This window comes from Sinohyriopsis cumingii, chromosome 14, assembly GCF_028554795.1.
Source record: "Sinohyriopsis cumingii isolate HCF-2022 chromosome 14, ASM2855479v2, whole genome shotgun sequence".
NCBI lineage: Eukaryota > Metazoa > Mollusca > Bivalvia > Unionida > Unionidae > Sinohyriopsis > Sinohyriopsis cumingii.
Window position 1 is genome coordinate 6,475,207 of NC_142974.1, and position 19,439 is coordinate 6,494,645.

The 19,439-nt window shown below is 34.7% G+C and overlaps 1 protein-coding gene across 3 annotated transcripts in view; it reads left to right on the forward strand.

Annotated features, from left to right (window-relative positions):
- Nucleotides 1-19,439, forward strand: part of LOC149783145 (dyslexia-associated protein KIAA0319-like protein) — a 146,871-nt gene that overhangs the window by 119,000 nt on the left and 8,432 nt on the right. For all 3 annotated transcript variants that reach the window (XM_089931372.1, XM_089931370.1, XM_089931371.1), the window contains 5 exons: nucleotides 448-551; nucleotides 6,838-6,983; nucleotides 13,149-13,268; nucleotides 15,569-15,665; nucleotides 18,081-18,175. In XM_089931372.1, the coding sequence (XP_089787498.1) occupies nucleotides 448-551; nucleotides 6,838-6,983; nucleotides 13,149-13,268; nucleotides 15,569-15,665; nucleotides 18,081-18,175 (562 nt within the window). The remainder of the gene's footprint in view (nucleotides 1-447; nucleotides 552-6,837; nucleotides 6,984-13,148; nucleotides 13,269-15,568; nucleotides 15,666-18,080; nucleotides 18,176-19,439) is intronic.

Consider the following 19,439-nt stretch of genomic DNA (forward strand, 5'->3'; position numbering starts at 1 on the left):
AAGAAAGAAATCTGCTTCTGTGTGTGTATGTGTGTGATTTGGACTTTCTACATAGCTTTAAAACTATTTCAGTTATATTGCTACAGTGTCTGCAGTATGGCAGTTCATTGTGATATGTAGCACTGGGGTATCGTGCCACAGACATGTACCATGATGTCCCACCCAGTCGCATTATGCTGACACCATACTGACCAATCCTAACACTAACCTCTTAATGCTGAGCACCTAGCATAGCAGCTCTTAGCAGCATTTTTATAAGTCTTTGATATGACTTGTCCAGGGTTCAAACCTGTGACCTCCCACAACTGAGGCAGACACTGTAACCACAAGACCACCAGAGTGGTCTACTTCTTTTAGATGCTTAGCATATTGTTTGAAATTGATACATTTTGTATGCTGTGCATGCATGCAGTATGTCTTTAGCTTAACCTACATTTGATTTTCCAGAAAAACTTGGAAGGACAGTTGGCCTTGTTACTTCCAAAGTACCCTCAGGAAGGGGAGACTGTGATAGACATACAGGATTTGCAAGAGGAAGATCACACAGGATAGTATGTGTCTTATATACCTACATATTTTAACATCTCTATACTTATAGGGTAAATAATGTGTCTTCTGTATCTCTATATATTACAATCTATCTTTTTTACCTATATGTTAAAATTTGTATTTTCTACACCTCTTTATGTATCCTGTATACTTACACATAATAAAATCTGCATCCTCTTTCTTGTACATGGTAAAATATGTATCTTCTGTACCTGTATCTGTTAAAATGTCTATCTTCTTTACCTATGTATATTGAAATGTGTACCTTTTGCACCTGTACATGGTAAATTTTTTTATCTTTTGCACCTGTATTTAGTAAAATTTAGGTATTTTCTACCTAAATATGGTAAAACCTATATCTTCTCTGCTTACACATGGTAAACTCTGTATCTTCTTTACCAATAGTATGTTAAAATCTGTATTTTGTCTGTCTGCATATGATAAAATCTGTATCCTCTGTACCTACACATAGTAAAATCTATATCCTCTGTACCTACACATGGTTAAATGTTTATCTTCTGTACTTACACATAGTAAAATCTGTATCCTCTGTACCTACACATGGTCAAATCTGTATCCTCTGTACCTGCACATAGTAAAATCTGTATCCTCAGTACCTACACATGGTTAAATCTGTATCCTTTGTACCTACACATGGTTAAATGTTTATCTTCTGTACTTACACATAGTAAAATCTGTATCCTCTGTACCTACACATGGTCAAATCTGTATCCTCTGTACCTGCACATAGTAAAATCTGTATCCTCAGTACCTACACATGGTTAAATCTGTATCTTCTGTACCTACACATGGTTAAATCTGTATCCTCTGTACCTACACATGGTTAAATGTTTATCTTCTGTACTTACACATAGTAAAATCTGTATCCTCTGTACCTACACATGGTCAAATCTGTATCCTCTGTACCTGCACATAGTAAAATCTGTATCCTCAGTACCTACACATGGTTAAATCTGTATCTTCTGTACCTACACATGGTTAAATCTGTATCCTCTGTACCTACACATAGTAAAATCTGTATCCTCTGTACCTATACATGGTTAAATATGTATCCTCTGTACCTACACATAGTAAAATCTGTATCCTCTGTACCTACACATGGTTAAATCTATATCCTTTGTACCTACACATGGTTAAATCTGTATCCTCTGTACATACACATGGTTAAATCTGTATCTTCTGTACCTACACATGGTTAAATATGTATCCTCTGTACCTACACATAGTAAAATTTGTATCCTCTGTACCTACACATGGTTAAATCTGTATCCTCTGTATTGTATATGGTAATCTCTGTATCTTCTTTACCTTTATATGGTAAAATCTGCTTCCTCTGTACCTACACGTTAAATTCTGTATCCTTTGTACTTAAACATGGTTAGGTCTGTATCCTCTTTTCCTGTTTTTTTGTAAAATCTGTGTCCTCTGTACTTGGATATGGTAACCTCTGTATCTTCTTTACCTTTATATGGTAAAATCTGGATAATAGTTGATTTTTTCAAAAGTAACATAAAAGTAAAGACTCTTCCCTTCATACTTTCCTATAGAAAAAAATCCCCACATGTGGAGGATTTTAAATATATTTTTTGAGCTTGGAAATATGTGCTTTTTTTGTCGAATATGTTCCCCAATCACATTAACTTTAGGAAATAAAATCCACTACCCATAATCAAATCCAGTCCTCCTGAAAAGTAAGGCAGCGATGTTTACCAAACTTGTTAGATTTCCTTTTAATGTCTTTTACCTCTTCTTATGACAGGATTCAATTTTGTAAGGCATGTAGTGATTTTGTTAAATACTGTTATGTGTATGTATGTGTGTGTGTGTGTGTTTATTTGTCACATGGTTGGTACACTTTAAACATTGCATCTGAAGTTTAATATTTTTGATATGACATGTTAACATATCACTTTATACAATTCTTATTGGTTCAAATAAGCCCATGAAGTTATTGCACAGTATTCTCTTTACTGATTGGTTGCGACATAGGAAATCTTCCTTACTATGCCTTTTGGAACTTTAATTTTACTATTATTATCAATGTTGTTGTGACCAAGTGGCCTAATGATTATGGCCTATTTATCCCAAATGGGCTGATTACAAGTAAAACCAAGGGTATTTGTCAATGGGTAGCTGTAACATGGACCCCACCCTATGACAAGGTTTTAATGTTAACTTATAGGAGCATATAAGCTCACCTCTGTTTAGAAAAGAATGTGTACATATCCCAGTCTACCAAATGACACAGTATTATCCAACCACAGCATTTTTTATGCATTAAAACTGCTCCAGAAAGCTAATGTTTCTTCTTTTTTAATGCAGTTGTGATTTTAAATAAAATTTGTCTGTCTGCTTTTCCAAAATCCAAAAATATAACTGTATGGTCATCAAGTGGTCATTTCATCACATGAATATCCAAATGGTCATCCCATCACATGAATATCCAACAACTGGATAGTCCGAGTTTCCTCTGACCCTTGCCACCCCACTTTTTGATATTTGGACATTTATGTTGGGGTGTAGGGTCAGAGCGCACTCCTTATCGAAAAGTTGGAATTCGCCGCTTTCTAGTTGGGGTAGCCACTTTCTAGCCGACCCAGCACACTTGAACAACCTTTCATCGAGATATACCTGTATGAAATCAATAGGAACATGATTTGTTTTCTCAAATATTGTGAGCATAGCATTCGTCATGTCTTTAATCCGCTGACAGACTAGACGAAAGTACGTCGTTGCTGAAATTTGATCTGGATCTGGCCATTTGCATTCCGAGTCACATGACTACATGTCAGTTACATCAGAGGTCATATAGTCACGTGATATCGAAATAAACAAATTTCCCAAGTTGTTGTACATAGAATTTGGACATATTATATAGAAGTCACTTAATGTTTGTAAATAAATATAATGCACACTTAATTCTCAACATATTTATTCTGAGAGCAATGACCAGAAACCTGTTGGTATCACAGCAGGGTGGAGAAAACCGTTTTCAAGAAGTACCCAGCATGTGTCAGTGATGTTTTTTTGTTGGTGTCACGTGACTACCACATTGACACGTGCTTTTCGTAGTGAATCTAGTTTTCTTCAAATTTCTGCAACATTTACAGATTTTTGTCGTTGTTTTCACAAAAAATATTGTGAGAAGTTTGTTTTTTAATTTTTATATAAAAATTACATTACTTTTATTTGTTTGTTCGATTTGTTTTCCTATAGCGACACTAGAAATGGTATGTTGTTGATATCACATGACTATGACCTCTAATGTCATTCAGATGTCGGTTGTGAGAGTTGTTTAGTCACCTGACTTGGAATACAAATGGCCAGATCCAGGTCAAATTTTTAGCAACGACATGCTTTCGTCTTGTGTATCGGCAGATTAAAGACATAACAAATGCTATGATTACAATTTCTGACAAAATAAATCCTATTCCTATTGATTTCATGCAGGTATATGTCGATGAAAGGTCGTTCAAGTGTGTTGGGTCAGCTAGAAGGCGGCTACCCTATGCCGACACCAAATAGTGTTGGTGAATTCCAACTTTTTGATAGGGAATGCGCTCTGACCCTACACCCCAACATAAATGTCGAAATATCAAAGAATGGGGTGGCAAGGGTCAGAGGAATCTTGGACTAACAACTGGAATGCTGAGTAGTGGAAACAGTCTAATAAAAGTAGAGGTATACGCATTGACTAACCTAAACCAAGTCAACTTTGTGATATCATACAAGAATGTCCATGCTGTCTGATGATGTTGTATGTGTTCAGTCTTCTATTAATTTGGAAGTACATTTGCTCTTTGAATTATATTTTGTAAAAAATCTACTTTTAAATATCACTGTTTATAGAACTTCTCATTACTAAATATTAAATAAGCTTCAGCAACTATTTTTTACATGCAACAGATGAAAGGTGCATTGAATGAAAGAAGTTATTTCTTCTTTCCATCTGAGAGGGCTCTCTACAGATATTGTAAATTTCTTAGAAAGTGGCAGGTGTAAGGTGCAGTTGTTTAAATTTTCAACATGTTCAATGGATAGAATGTTGGTATACCTCTATATTACTTCATATAATGTAGCTGAGATTCCTTTGAGTATTGTACTTGTGAAAACTGTACATGATCTAAGTACACAGCTAACTAAAATGATTGTTCCTATATGCTAAAAACATCAGCCTGAATTAGTCTAAAGTACACTATCTTTAGCAGGTATTAAAATAGGGAAATAAGTTTTTTCCAGACAAGACAATACCAGTTTCTGAAAGTGCAATGAATAAGTTATCAAATATATAAAATGTAAACAAAGTTATCAACTGTCTTTTTTGTTTTACAATTTGCCTCTGAAGCCAGGAAGTGAAAAAGACCATGCCAAGCTGGCAGTTTTTTGAAAGATGCACACCTGGAGTAAGGTCAAACTATTCTATAACCCATATTACAGACATCAGTCATACACCAACAGAAAAGGAAAAATTTCTTTGGACAACACCTAAGATATATATAGATATACAAGGTTTATGAAATAGCCTGTATAACCAATGAGGAAAACGGGGGAAATTCTTTTCTTTTTAAAAAAATCTAACCCTATGCAAAATGCAAAACTCTAGAGTGCCACCTAAACTATATCCATTAAAATAAGAAGTATTTGACAAACAGAATCTCAAAGCTCATAAATTCAATATTAAATCATTACCATTTTGAGATCCTCTATATATAATGAAATGATTGATAATGGAATGAGATGTACTGCCTGGATGTGTACATGGGATGCTTTTCTAGGATCTACAACTTCTGCTTTTTTTCTAGTGATGTTACTTTTCAGTGTAAAAATCATAGATGCACAATAAAGAAAATAATTACTAGAAAAATTCTAGCAAACAATTTTCTTAAGCAGTGATTTGGAAATATGAAGTCTAATTGGAAAGGGTAGTTTCTTCCTCTGTGACAGCCACTTGCATGTTCTTTTATACATTTACTGATTTGTAAATGTTTACGTGCAGTGAATTAAAATAAACTGTTTACATGTGTTATAGTTGCAGCCTTAGTGGAAAGACAAAAAATGTCTTTCCTCTCTATATACCATATAAACGAAGAGTAGAAACTTGCACCAGTTAACTCCCCTTCCCATACCTCAGTTGCTGCCAGTATACCAGATGTTTACCAGTTTAAGCTTTCGCTGCAGTACAAGTAACATCATGCTGCATAACCTCAATATCACATGACCATCAGTCTTGTTACCTTCTTGCTGATGGAGCCATTTATCCTTCCTCAGAGGACTTCAGCCGTATTTCCCTTGAAGGGTTATTATGGTTTAGGTTGGATGATATTTCAGTATTAATCTGGAAGTGTATTTGACAGATGGAAACTAATTTTTTAATAAATTATGTTTCTTCAAGAACACCTGATTACTACAAAGCACTCCCATATTTACCCATCCACTTCACTGTTTTACTTAGCTTAACCTGGTAAATGTCTGGTATATTGGTAGCCACTTAGAGGTGGAGGGAAGATAATTGATTGTTGTTTTGGGGTTTATATGGTGGCCAGTATAACTCGTGGAGGCAGAATCATGCTGTCTTTATTTCCAAGAAATGTAGAAACGTCTCATTTTGCTCTGGTACAGTGTTACTATTGTAGACCATCATTTCAGTTGGTTGAAGAGCGATGGTAGTCAAGGAATGCGCAGTTTGGTTGAACTATCAGTTAAGTTTCTTTAAGGAAATGAGGCAGAATGTGATTAGACATATTTGTTTTCTTAACAAAAAGTTGCACTCCTTGTTTAACCAGTGTTGCCAGTCTTTGGATGCCATTGCTCTTCAAAGAACTAAAATGCAAGTCAACAGAATTCGAAGAATACAATAACTAGATTTTGTTTGGATTTTATTGATAATAAAAAGGTAAATATAGTACAAATAAAGTAATTAAACTGTCTTTAAGATATGAAACAGTGCTGCTATGGACAGTCAAATATGTCAGATAGTCTTGAAAAATTGACGTGTTTTGCACCTAATGATGTATTTTTCACACAAGTTTCAACCAGAATAGGAGTGTGCACTCAAAAATGCATAAGCTGACATATCAAATATTGTACTTATATAATGTATAATTTTGCAGGCTGAAATATGATTAACTCAGCCACCCAGGAATGCTTTAAATTGCTACTCTAGGATCTGAAGAAAAGCTTGTAATTTATTTTAAACCTTGTTCATTAAAACTATCAACGATTTTATCAAGATTTTTATTTGGAACATGTCTTGTCAATTTATTTCAGTTTGAAAGTCTTGTTCTATGCAAACAACAAAATGAGAGACTCGAAAACACTCAGGAATGGTGTGACTACTCTTCAGACTTTGAAGAAAAAGCTGCTGTCAAATTCCTACGTATTAGATTTCAAAGTTGTAAATATTGATACCTATGGTGAGTACCATTTTAAGGTTTAATTTTTTTTATTGTTTTTAGCTCACCTGGTCATAAGGCCAAGTGTGCTTATGATATGCTCCATTGCAGACCTGCAGTCCCTTACGATTTTGCTTTATGTCTTATGAAATGACTCTTAAAATACGGACTTAAGGAATAAAAGCAAAAACTATGGTTGTGGCAAAATCAGGATAATTAGCATGTCTGTGCTTGATTTGGATATGGGTTTCATATTAGACTTAGTGGAGTTAGGGAACCAGACTAACTTTGCAGTAGTACCTTTGATGCTTTAAACTGGAAATATCTTTTCATGTAAAGCATCAGCATGATGAAAACATTTTTAAATGGTATCCTGCAAGTAATATGCAAGATGAAAATGGAATGAAAGCAGGAAGAGATATAATTATGTTAATTGAACACCATGTGTCAATTTGAGTATGTTTTGTGACTTGAGATACAACTGCCTGTCATGTGAAATCAGAAAAAAATTAAAACAATTACATCAAGTTGGGAGACAGCAACAGGCCCTTGAGCTGCATAGGGTTTGTAACAGCAGCTTTGTGCTGCTGTACAAGAGTTAAGAACATTACAAACTTTTCAGTTATTGGTACTGCATCAGTTTCAAATACCAAACTTTTTAAATATGTTTCCAACTTTACAATAGTAGTACATGATATTTGTTTTCACCTTACTGAAAGCTGGTCTAATTATGGAGAAAAAAATTCAACTGCTTTACTGAGACGGTCTTGTGAGGGTTGACAGGTCTGCCGTTATTCATTCAGCAATATTTGCTTGATACCACTCTGCATTGGTTTTTTTACAAATCTGATTCAGATCAAAGTTGGAAAGTTGGTTAATTTCATCAATATTGTGATGGGTGATTTATGAGTGGGATCTGTGCATATTAATGAGATGATCTTGCATCTGACTGGCTGTGCATTTTACTACTCTGGAGACTGTGTTTCTTTGCTGATATTGATAAAACTTGGAATATATCCGTAGATCATCCAGATCTTGAATGAGTTCAGTAATAAGTGATTTGCACAAATAATAAGGAGGTGTACCTTATTTTTGCAGTTCTTTATATTTAAATTTGTAGAACATTGAACCTTCAGCAGTACTTGCTGACGTTCACTAAGACCTTAATACATAATGTACATTAATGAAGTGATCATTCTACCAACTGTATTTTTTTAAACATGATTATTGGTATATTTTGCAAATAAGTGTGATTTATTCAGATATTAATTTTGCTTTATTAAGCAGAAATTTCTCCTTTGAATAAATTCCCTGAGCACATCAGCATTAGGACTATAAACAGGCTATCTCCTGAATCCAGCTCTACATAAAGAAAATAAAAAAAAATGTCTTTTCTATAACGTATCAACAAAGGGAAATAACTCTTGTCAATTATCTCCCCTTGCTTCCTCTTTGTTCATTCTTGACTTGCATACAGCAACATTGTACAAGATACCTACCATCAATCCAAGCCAGTTGTAGTGAATTCTAACCATCGATAAAGGATTCCCGATTTATTTTGTATAATATTCCTAACTAACAGGTATTATAGATTATTTTGTTAATTTTCTTTATATTTTGTGAATTGTCACCTTCTTAGACTTTGCTCTTCTTTTAAATTACCACACGCTATCACTCATGAATGTTGTAATTCAAGTTTCGTGCAAGCTGCCTATTGTTCACTCCCTATGTTAATAATGGATCTTGTTTTAGCAAATTATTAATACATTGTGGTATTAATTTTTGTTTTGTTTCATTAATGTACAGTGAATGTGCTGACAGCAAGGAATGCAAGAAGGTTAAGGTCAGGGAATACACACATTAGTCATTCCTTGCATCTTAGTGACAGATCCATCCATTTATCCATACAGCCATGCATATGGCCTTCTTTGTGTATAATTATGGGAATCTTAACAGATTGATCAGCCACAAGTTGGGCTCCAGGGCAATTGCCTCTTCACATCAACCCCCTTGAAATAAATACTGTCATAAATGCTTTTTACTTTTGCAAGAACAGATGCTGCGGGAAATCAGTCCTGATGTATGTAAGACAGCTCCAATGTGTTGACTTACCTCATACCAGTGCATGCAAATTTAGCAGTTTTGCATTGGTGCTCAGATCAACGTTCAAGTCTGACACGTCCACAGTAGACTTATTGGCCAGGCCAACATATTTGTATATGGGCCAAAATCCCTCATCCTGTTTTCAAAAAGAAATTTGTCTTGGGTCCTAACATGACTCAGTTCAGATAAATTCACACCATTACCACTGCCCTCGCCAAAGCTATTTTCATACCTGTTCCTGATAGCTTTAGCTCCAGTATGCAGGATGAATGAGTTACATCCTCGGTTCAGGTCAGTTTGTTTAGTGATCCTTACGACACAACTAGGCTTTGCAGCCTAGAACAGGCTTTCATCACTGATCAGACAGATGACCACAATTAGCGATCAGTCAAATGGCTACCATCAGTAATCAGACATTTGTATGATCCATCTTGTCTGTAAATAAGTTGCAAGCAGCAGCCATGCAAGATCCTTTCTGCATCCTCAAACACTACCTGAAGCACACAGTGACAAGTCAAAGCAATTGCAGATGACTCATTCTCTTCATGACACCATGAAAACAGGCGATTCAGCTCATCAAATTAGAGCAATCTCTATGAGCCTCTCATTCAAGTGGATAAGAGCTGTTGGCATGCAGAGTGAACCTCCTGAAGCTCTTTTCGCAGAGCTTTAGCTTTACAGAGACAAAAATTGAATTGGGTGGGTCATTTGGTTGCAGCCCAGGTGACCACTAGACCCAGTTAAAACTAACAGCCATTTAGCTTCGTTGGATCAGCCAGTTAATCTTTGGTGGCAAGATTTCAGTAATCATCTTCTCAACCTGATGTTACACAGTAGCAGTTATGGATCACTTATGTAATTCTAGAAGGTTTGCATTTGCAACATAAACAGTGGAGAGTTGTTGTTACTATTGTAGGGTTATAATGCCATTTTTTAGCACACGATAGGCTATACATGGCAGCCAGCATAAATGGTGGAGGAAGAACCCTGGAAAACCCCAGAAAGAACCACTGACCCACAAGAAGCTACTGACATGCTTTCTCACATTGGCTGAGACCCACACAGACAGAGGTCAGATGGTAGTGAGTGCTTTAGACCACTCGGTCACTCAGGACCCCTCCAGTGGAGAGAATGTTTGCATACTTATATGCTATATACTATATTTCATGTACTGTTACTGAAATTTCTTTACATGTTGTACTTGTGAAAATTGTGAATGATCTAAACACACTACCTGAGCAAACTGGCTATCCTCTAAATATCTGCATGAACCAATTCAAAGTTCACTAATTTTATGTGAGCTCTCTATCTATCGTTTCATTTTGGGCTGAAATAATAAGACTAGCTCATCGATTGTGGGATTTATGAATAGTACAAGGTAAACCTAAAACAATACAAAATGCATACTTAGAATACAAGACAAATACAATAGAGAATATACCCGACACAAATACAATACACAGTATACAACCCACCCACTGGCATTTATAATTTTATCACAGAAAAACTAATTATCCCTTACCAGAATCGAACGGTATAATTTTTCCAAATTATATAGAATCCCTTGTCTTTCACTTGCACTTGCATGAAAGACCAGTGCTCTTCACAACTCGCACTGCTCAAGGTGTTGTCCATCTCCAACCTAGAGTAGGAATGCCTGAAGCTTTTTTGTTAGTTTGGCGGGGAAGTGATTTTAATACTCATGATGCACAGGAATCATGCGCCGTGATCAATCACTCACTCGCTCACTCACTCATGACAGCCATGCACATTGGTACACGATGCAAATCCAGGGTCACATTTAGCAGATATTAAAATGAGGAAAATATAAATTTGCCAGGGTATGCATGCCATCTTCTGAAAGTGCATTGAATCAATTGTAAAATGTCAGCTCACTTTTTTAAAATCATTTTACCTTTGTAGTCTTGGAAGTGAAAATGTCCAAGAAGAGAAGTGTTTTGATAGGTCAAGGCCATGCTGTATAATCTATAACCCAAATAAAGCCATTGAATCATGCACCATAATAAAGGGAATTAAAAGTTCTTTTAACAGTATTTAAATTATAGAAGTTCATTTTCAAACAGCCAGGATGACCATTGAGAAGAACCTGGGAATTTTTATTTTTTTTAAAGTTAGACCCTATGCAAATTACAAAACTGTTGAGCACCACGTTAAGTAGGAGAATGGTTATCGTTCACCTGGGGAATCAAGTCATTTTTCTTCTTACAAAGATATCTAAGGTATAGAGAGGAAGTGTAACATTCCTTCCTCCCATTACCTATTCCCCTGATGTTATACTGATTGGGGATTGTATTCAGAGAAGAAAAAGCAAATATTTTTGTAAATTCTGTTTCTTCAAGAATACTTACCGAATCATGTTACTTCAAAACTCTTCCAGCCACCCCGATATGCGAACATCTTTGATGGAATTTTGCTCTGCCAGAAGGCTAGTGACACTTAGTGGTGGCATGGGGAGGTAATCAGTAAGACTTATTGCACTTTGTATATTTCATATAGGTAGAAAAGATGATATTCCTAACGTTAATGTGATCAGGTAAGTATTCTTAATGACACCTAATTTACTGTCAAAATTTTCTTTCCTGTTAAAACCATGCCTTTGTTTATAAATTTATTTGCAGATAATTCTAAACAATTAACTTGCTACCTCATAAATAATCTAAGGATGGTGATGCAAAAGAAATATTTATTTTTTATTAGGTATTGAAATAATTACACAAAGTTAATTTTTTATTTTGCTGCATTATACATGATAATTTCATTCTTGATTTGAAATTATGAAAATCTAAGTTTTGAATTGCCACATACTGATGCGCTACATGTGCGTGTGTGTGTTACTGTTGTTTTTGTTGTTGTTGTGGGGTTTAATGCCATTTTTAGCACAAGATAGGCTATACATGACGGCCAGTATAACTGGTGGAGGAAGAACCCGGAAAACCACGGGAAGAACCACTGACCCATGAGATGCTACTGGCAAGCTTTCTCACGTACCCACATTAGCCGAGCCTGAGACTCGAACTCACACAGAGGTGAGATGGTAGTGATCTGGGACGGTGAGCACATTAGACCATTCTGCTACTCGGGGCCCCATTTGTGTGTTTGTGTGTGATCCAACTCTTGAATTTAATTGAATTAAAAATTATTCTTTAAATTTCAGGAAAGTGTTTTGCAAATCTTGATGATGAAACTCTCTGATGCAATTAAATCATCTTTACCTGCCAATCCTACATTTAGACCATTCCCAATAAACCACAAACCATCAGTTCAATTCAATCCATCAATTCAATTCAATCATTCCAGTTTAATCCATCAATTCAGTTCAATCCATCAATTCAGTTCAATCAGTAAATTTGATTCAATCCATCAGTTCAGTTCAGTCTATCAATTCAATCCATCAATTCAATCAATCCTGTTTAATCCATCAATTCAGTTCAGTCAATCAATTCAGTTCAATAAATCAATTCAGTTTAATCAGTCAATTTGATTCAATCCATCAATTCAGTTCAGTCTATCAATTCAATTCAATCAATCCAGTTTAATCCATCAATTCAGTTCAATCAATCCATTCAATTCATCAATTCAATTCATTCAATTCAGTTAAATCCATCAAGTCAATTCAGTCAATTCAGTTCATTCCATCAATTCAAATCATTCTTTCAATTCAGTTCAATCAGTCAATTCAATTCAATCCATCAATTTGATTCAATCCTTCAGTTCAGTTCAGTCTATCAAATCAATTCAGTCTATCAGTTTAATTCAATCCATCAGTTCAATTCAATCCATCAGTTCAGTTGAATATATGAGTTCAGTTCAGTTCAGTCCATCAGTTCAGTTCATTCCATCAGTTCAGTTCAATCCATCAATTCGATTCAAACCATCATGTCAGTTCAATCCATCAGTTCAGTTCAATCCGTCAATTCAGTTCAATCCATCAGTTCAATTCAGTCCATCAATTTCATTTATTTTCTGCAATGCAGTGAGCATACGCTTTGAACAGATTTTTTAGTTATTCTTATTTTGGAGGTTTTATTCATTTTTTACTTTTCCTTTTTTCTTTTTTTTCAGTGTGTCAGAACAATTGTTCTAACCATGGTCATTGTGACCTAAAAAGCAAGTATTGTGTATGTGCAGCATTTTGGATGGAAAATTTCTTCCTCTACCTCATTGAAGGGGAGAGTAATTGTGGTAAGTGGACACAAGGTTAGATTTGTGTTCTTTAGGGCCTGACAAGTGAGTGGAGCTTTTTAGTAATGTTTATTTATCAGAAAATTGGTCAGTCCATCAGAGATTTTTTTTCTGTATGATAAGATCATGTGGAATCTTTGAATGTGTGATCAGGTAACCAGAAATGATGCATTTCTGTTTTCACCCTTTTACATGGTTTATACAAGGTTTTGAATATGGTTGAAAATTAACAATTGTGCCTTAAAGTCCATGAATTTTTGTCACTTCTCCAGTTTCTTGACTCAGCAGGAAATCAACAGTTTTTATTTTCATCATCTTAAATGTGCCAGACCAATTTCAGCTGAACTTGGCATGGAACATCCTGACATAAGTGATGCCTAACTGCCATCAAATATGGACACCATTACAAAAAATAGAAAAATATGTTAATAAAACCTTTGAATCACATTTGAGAGAAAACGTCATGGCTTGAAGGCTCTTGAAGCTTATACTTGACACTGATCTACTGTCCACCAGCAATTGCTATTTTCATATACCTCCTGACCAAAATTTTACCCTACTTGGCATAGAGCAGTCTGGCATAAGAGCCTTTCACATTTGCACAAATAAAGCCAATCTGTCATTAAATATGGCCACAATGACCAAATATAGAGAAACTTGGTAATGACTTCCTTTCCAGAAATGGCTAAACATAATTTTATCAGATGTTGGAGGAAGCATACTTGCATGAAGACCTTTCAGATGTATGCAAATAATGCCAATTGGCCATCACATATGGCAACTATTACTAAAGAAAGAAAATCCAATTAACATCTCAAAGACTACAGAGCAGAATATGGTTTAATTCAAAAGAAAGCATCCTGGCATGAAGACATTTCAAGTTTGTACAAATTATACTGATCCACCTTGAGATGTGTCTGCTGTTACTAAATGTACAAAATGCCTTTCTTTTCAAAAATTGCTGAATACTATTTAACCATGCTTGACTGAAAGCATCCCTGCATGAATATGTTTCAGGTTTGAATAGATGATTCTGAACCACATCACCATCAAATATGACTGCAGTGTCTAAAACTAGACATTTGTGAAGTGACTTCTACAAAACCATTGAATAGAATCTGACAAAACATGACAGAAAGCATCTTGGCATGAAGATCGTTCAAGTTTTTACAAATGATGCTGATGAGCAGTCACATATTGCTATAATTACTAAAATTAATAATCTTTATAATACTTCCAAAAAAATCACTAAATAAAATTCATTCAAGACAAGACAGAAAGCGTCCTTGCACAAAGACAATTCACATTTGTGCAAATATTACCAATCTGCTATCAAATATGGCTGTAGTTACTAAAACTAGAAAACAATTATTGCTTGAAAATAACTGCTCAACAAATTTGTCCAGATTTATCCGAATATATCCTGACCTGAACACCTTTCAGATTTACACAAAAGCTACCATTCTGCTACCAAATACAAGTACTATTACTAAATGTAGAGAATATTTGCGCAATTTTATGTTTTAAAATGCTGATCAGATTGTTACCAACCTCAATATAAAGCACTGCATTGTTGCCTTTCAAATACTGGATGAATGTTGCTGAAGCTTGGTCAGATATGGATGAAGAAACAAACTATAGAAACCACAGCATATGGAGTCATCAGCAGTGGAGAATTTTCAATGGAAAGTATTTACTGGCCAGATTTCTTGGGCAACAGCTACTGCATTTGCTGTTATAGGCCGATGTCTGCCAGATGAGAGATGTCAGACTTACTTAGGACTCTTGTTATAGATGGGTCAGCTACCACATGCACACTTTTCTGCAGACATCGAAGCAATATGACTGAAAAATTGTTAAAGCTACATTTAAAAATCCAAATCAAACACACACAGATTATTCTCAGTTCATTAATTCAACGCTTGGCATTGAAATGGACAGGTGTGTTCATTTACTAATAAACCTAATGTCTTCTTTATTCATGATTATTTCCTCATGAAATTGTTAAATGGTTATTTTGATGTGTCCTTATTAGATTGTTGTATTCAGAGTGTACCAAAGAGAAATCCTTTTGCTAGGTGGCACAAAACCTATTTGGTAACAGTTGAAATGTAACTTCAAACAATTTAACATTCATCTAAAACAGATGACAGTACCCACTATGTGATGTGTAAATAAGGCTGAATGTATAACAAACATGTACATTCCTACTCTATTTCACATTTTTCTTTAGCCTTTATTTTTGTTCGATATCAGATTCTTTCTTGAAATCATGACATTTTTGCTATTTGTCTTTTCAGATTGGAGTATATTGTATGTTGTGATAATAAGCTTTTTAATTGTGATAGCCTTGTCCGGAACCATTTGGGCATGCGTCTGCTTCTATAAGAGGAAAAGGTAAGGTTATGTTCATGCCAATCATTATGCTTTTGGCGTAATCATATGCTTTTTTTTAATCTAAATTAAGTTTTCACTTGCGTGTAACTATATGGATTGTGCTTTTTTTGGTACAGTAAAAATAAAATAAAAAAGGGAAAATAAAAGGTGTTTTTGACATTTGTATTATCATCTCTTTAATTCCACCCATATAGTATTCTTGAAAGGGTGACTTCTGCATAAGAATAACATAAGAGTATCTTCTTTATTTGCTATTTATAGCAACTGTTTCCGACCCATTTCCAAGCAATTATGGGGTTTCTTCAAATTTGAACTTTGCTTCACAAATTCAGTATGTTGATAAGCTAGTTAGTTAGTGGACCAGTCTATACTTTTAAATAAAATGGTGCCACAAGTTAAGTGAAATGCCTAACAGTGCATGTTGTAGACGTTATATGATGCAAAATGTTAGAGTTGATGGTTCTTTTCAAACATTAAAGTTTGTCAGATCAGAAAAAAAAGACAAATCAACACCTCTACAATCTTTAGAACATGAGAGTAATGTAATACAGCACACTGAGCACATAATAATGCTTATTGTAAATTCCAGTTCAAAATCATTCAGTGAAAGTTACACATGTAGACTAGTTAAATTGAGTGATGAATATAAACAATTTTTCAGTATCTTTTGTGATTGTATGCAGTTATAAAATAAGAAAATTCTTCATGTAGAAATACACAATTCAGCATAACACCCCACTGTTTCGATTTACTCTCATTTGTGCTTCAAAGACCCAGTTTTTTTTTTAATTTGACCCCCAGTGTGCTTTTTTACTCATTCTGAACCCCCGTTCTGACATCAAATGGATTTTTCCCTCTCAGTGTTGCACCTCTAGGGAATACACTGACACCCACACGATGTAAATTTCATAACGTTAAAATGGTTCACGAAAAGGGCACACCAGTTCTCTCAAATATATTTAATTTTCCCACATTTCTATATTTTTCAGCAATAAATATAATTGATGCACAGTTATCAATCAGTTTATTAAACTTGTGCTGTTGATTGCTTTGCAACACTTGAGTCTGTTAATTATAATGCTCCATGTGAGATTAAAAATTACATCTTTCCCTAATGGGTTCTGAAATGGTCAATTACTAATTGTCCTACTGTCAAACTTACACTGTGATTTAAATGCTGGGCTACAATTGGTGGACAATAAATACTACACTCCATGACAAATTGGTAAATGTAATAAAATCACACTAAAATTTGGTTTGATTTTGAATGGTTTAATGCCATTTTTCAATGCATGGTGGCCAGTATATGTGGTGATCTGTAAAGGCAAGTGCCATAGACCACTTAGTCACCTGGAGTCCCTAAAGGACATCTAAATACATGTGTATTGAATGTACAAGACTTTTCAAATGGTTTTGGTTGTTGTCCAGATTTCTACACAAAATGAAGACACTTGATTCTTTATTTATTTCTGAAAAGGTCCTCACATCTTTTGTGTGGAAAACAATTAGAAAATACAAGTTGTGGCATTTCTTGGAAGATTTTGATATGCAAGTTAGTACTAAACATCAGCACGGACAAAACATTTTGAGGAAAATAAAGATAGATGTCACATCATTTAAACAACGTTGCAAAATGAAAAGCTAATTATTTTGGTACTCTCCTTGACTATTATGCAGATTGTTGCCCTGCTAATGTCAGCATCTAAATCAATCTTTTACTAATTAAATGTCACATGGCTGGTTAGATAAAGGTCACATTTTGGTGGTAATGAAATAGCCATGTCTCCTGATTTGGTGAATGACTGTGCATCTGGTCTATATAGTTCATACGAAATGTCTAAATAGTTATATGAAATGTCTAAATAGTTGTATGAAATATCTAAATAGTTATATGAAATGTCTAAATAGTTATATGAAATGTCTATGTCTATATAGTTTATATGAAATGTCTAAATAGTTCATATGCAATGTCTAACAAATTAAGATTCCCATTTTTGGTGTGTAGCATTCAGGTCTCCTTTAAAATCTTATACATAATCATGTCACATACAAACAGTTTAAATTTAATCATAGACAAAAAGTATAAAAATGTAATGACTGTTTCGCATGAATAAGAATGAGAGAATAGGAGATTGGAAAGTGGATTAGAAAATGAAAGAAAGAGAGGAGGAAGAGATTGATCAGGAAAAAGCTTGCATATTTCAGTAAACAAATGTTGATTTTGAAAAAAAGTATTTTTTAAAATATCAGTCAACCTCAAAAGAAATATTACAGCTACAGGTTGAATAATATAAATTATATAGAAGTTGTGTAAAGGAGACCATTTAAAATAGAAATACTGATAACATTTGGTAGCCTGCCCCAAACAGTGTGACTTGGTCATGATTATGTTATTCCTTCCTATACTTTTTGCAGGTGCCGATGTAGATTCAGGTCTAAGAAAAGACATCGGTATTCCTTGCTTCATGACGTAGATGATGATAAGCATGATCTAGAACTTTTAGCCAAGGGTAAGTTACCAGTTAGCAAGTTACATGAAAGTCATTCAGAGTTTTTAGGGTTTACAACAGTAACCATAATTACCTGTACCTTAGTACATACAGTAGTCCCTCACTATATCACTGTTCAAGGAAGCAATAAAAAAATGAACCACAGTATAAGTGAGGTCATCCTATTACTGGAAAAGATTCTTTGGAGAAATACGATGGAATCCATGATTATGATCGTGTTATATCAGGAACTTGTTATATATGGGACTATGTTATATCAGAGACCATGTGATGTCAAGAACTGTGTCATATTTTAGACCATGTTATGGATGGTATTATATAAGGGACCATGCTATATCATGGACTATATTATATGCGGGACCATGCTATATTAAGAACTGTGCTATATCAAGATCTGTGTTACATCATGGACCATGTTATATCATGAACTGTGTTATGTTATGGACCATGTTACATCAGATACTGTGTTATATTGAGGTACTTTATAGAGAGGGAAGCAGCATAGGCCAGATCTGCTGCTGAATAACAGCTTTTTATAAATGAATAATTTATCCGTTGTGTCTTTGACACTGTTGCACGAAACTTATTGTATTTATACTGCAAAATACTACTCGTTACAGGCACAGCGATCTACTTTTCAAGCTGCATTGACTTTTGCGGGATATTTGAAATATGCTTTGGTTTAGCTGGAGACTTGAAGCATTAAGCAGACATTTTGTAGTATATCGTATTTGTAGTATTTTGGACAGTGGGGGATTTTCTTTTATATTTGCTAGGTAATTATACACTGTCTTAATCTAGGTATATTATATTGCTGTTGTCATTGTCAGGCATTGCCATTGTCATTGTCAGGCATTGTCATCATCATTGTCAGGCATTGCCATTGTCATTGTCAGGCATTGTCATCATCAGGCATTGTCCATCTATCTATTAACATTTGCCAAATAACTTTGTAATTATCATGAAATTTGCCCAAAATGGTGAGACATGCACATTAGTCACCTGCCTTAACAGTCAGTGTCATGCAAGATTTTGTCTGACTATAAAGTAATTTTACAGTTGAATAATCAGAAAGTGCCTCATATTAGACTGCCTTAGCATACAAAAACTTAATATCTGACTAATCAGAAAGTGTTTATTTGCAGTCACAGGCTGTATTACAGTAGAACATAAGTTACTTGAAGCTTTGTTGGGCCAAATATTTTGTTGAAGTTTGATTGCTTCACTATTTTCCATAGTTGTAGATGTGATAAATTTTTACACT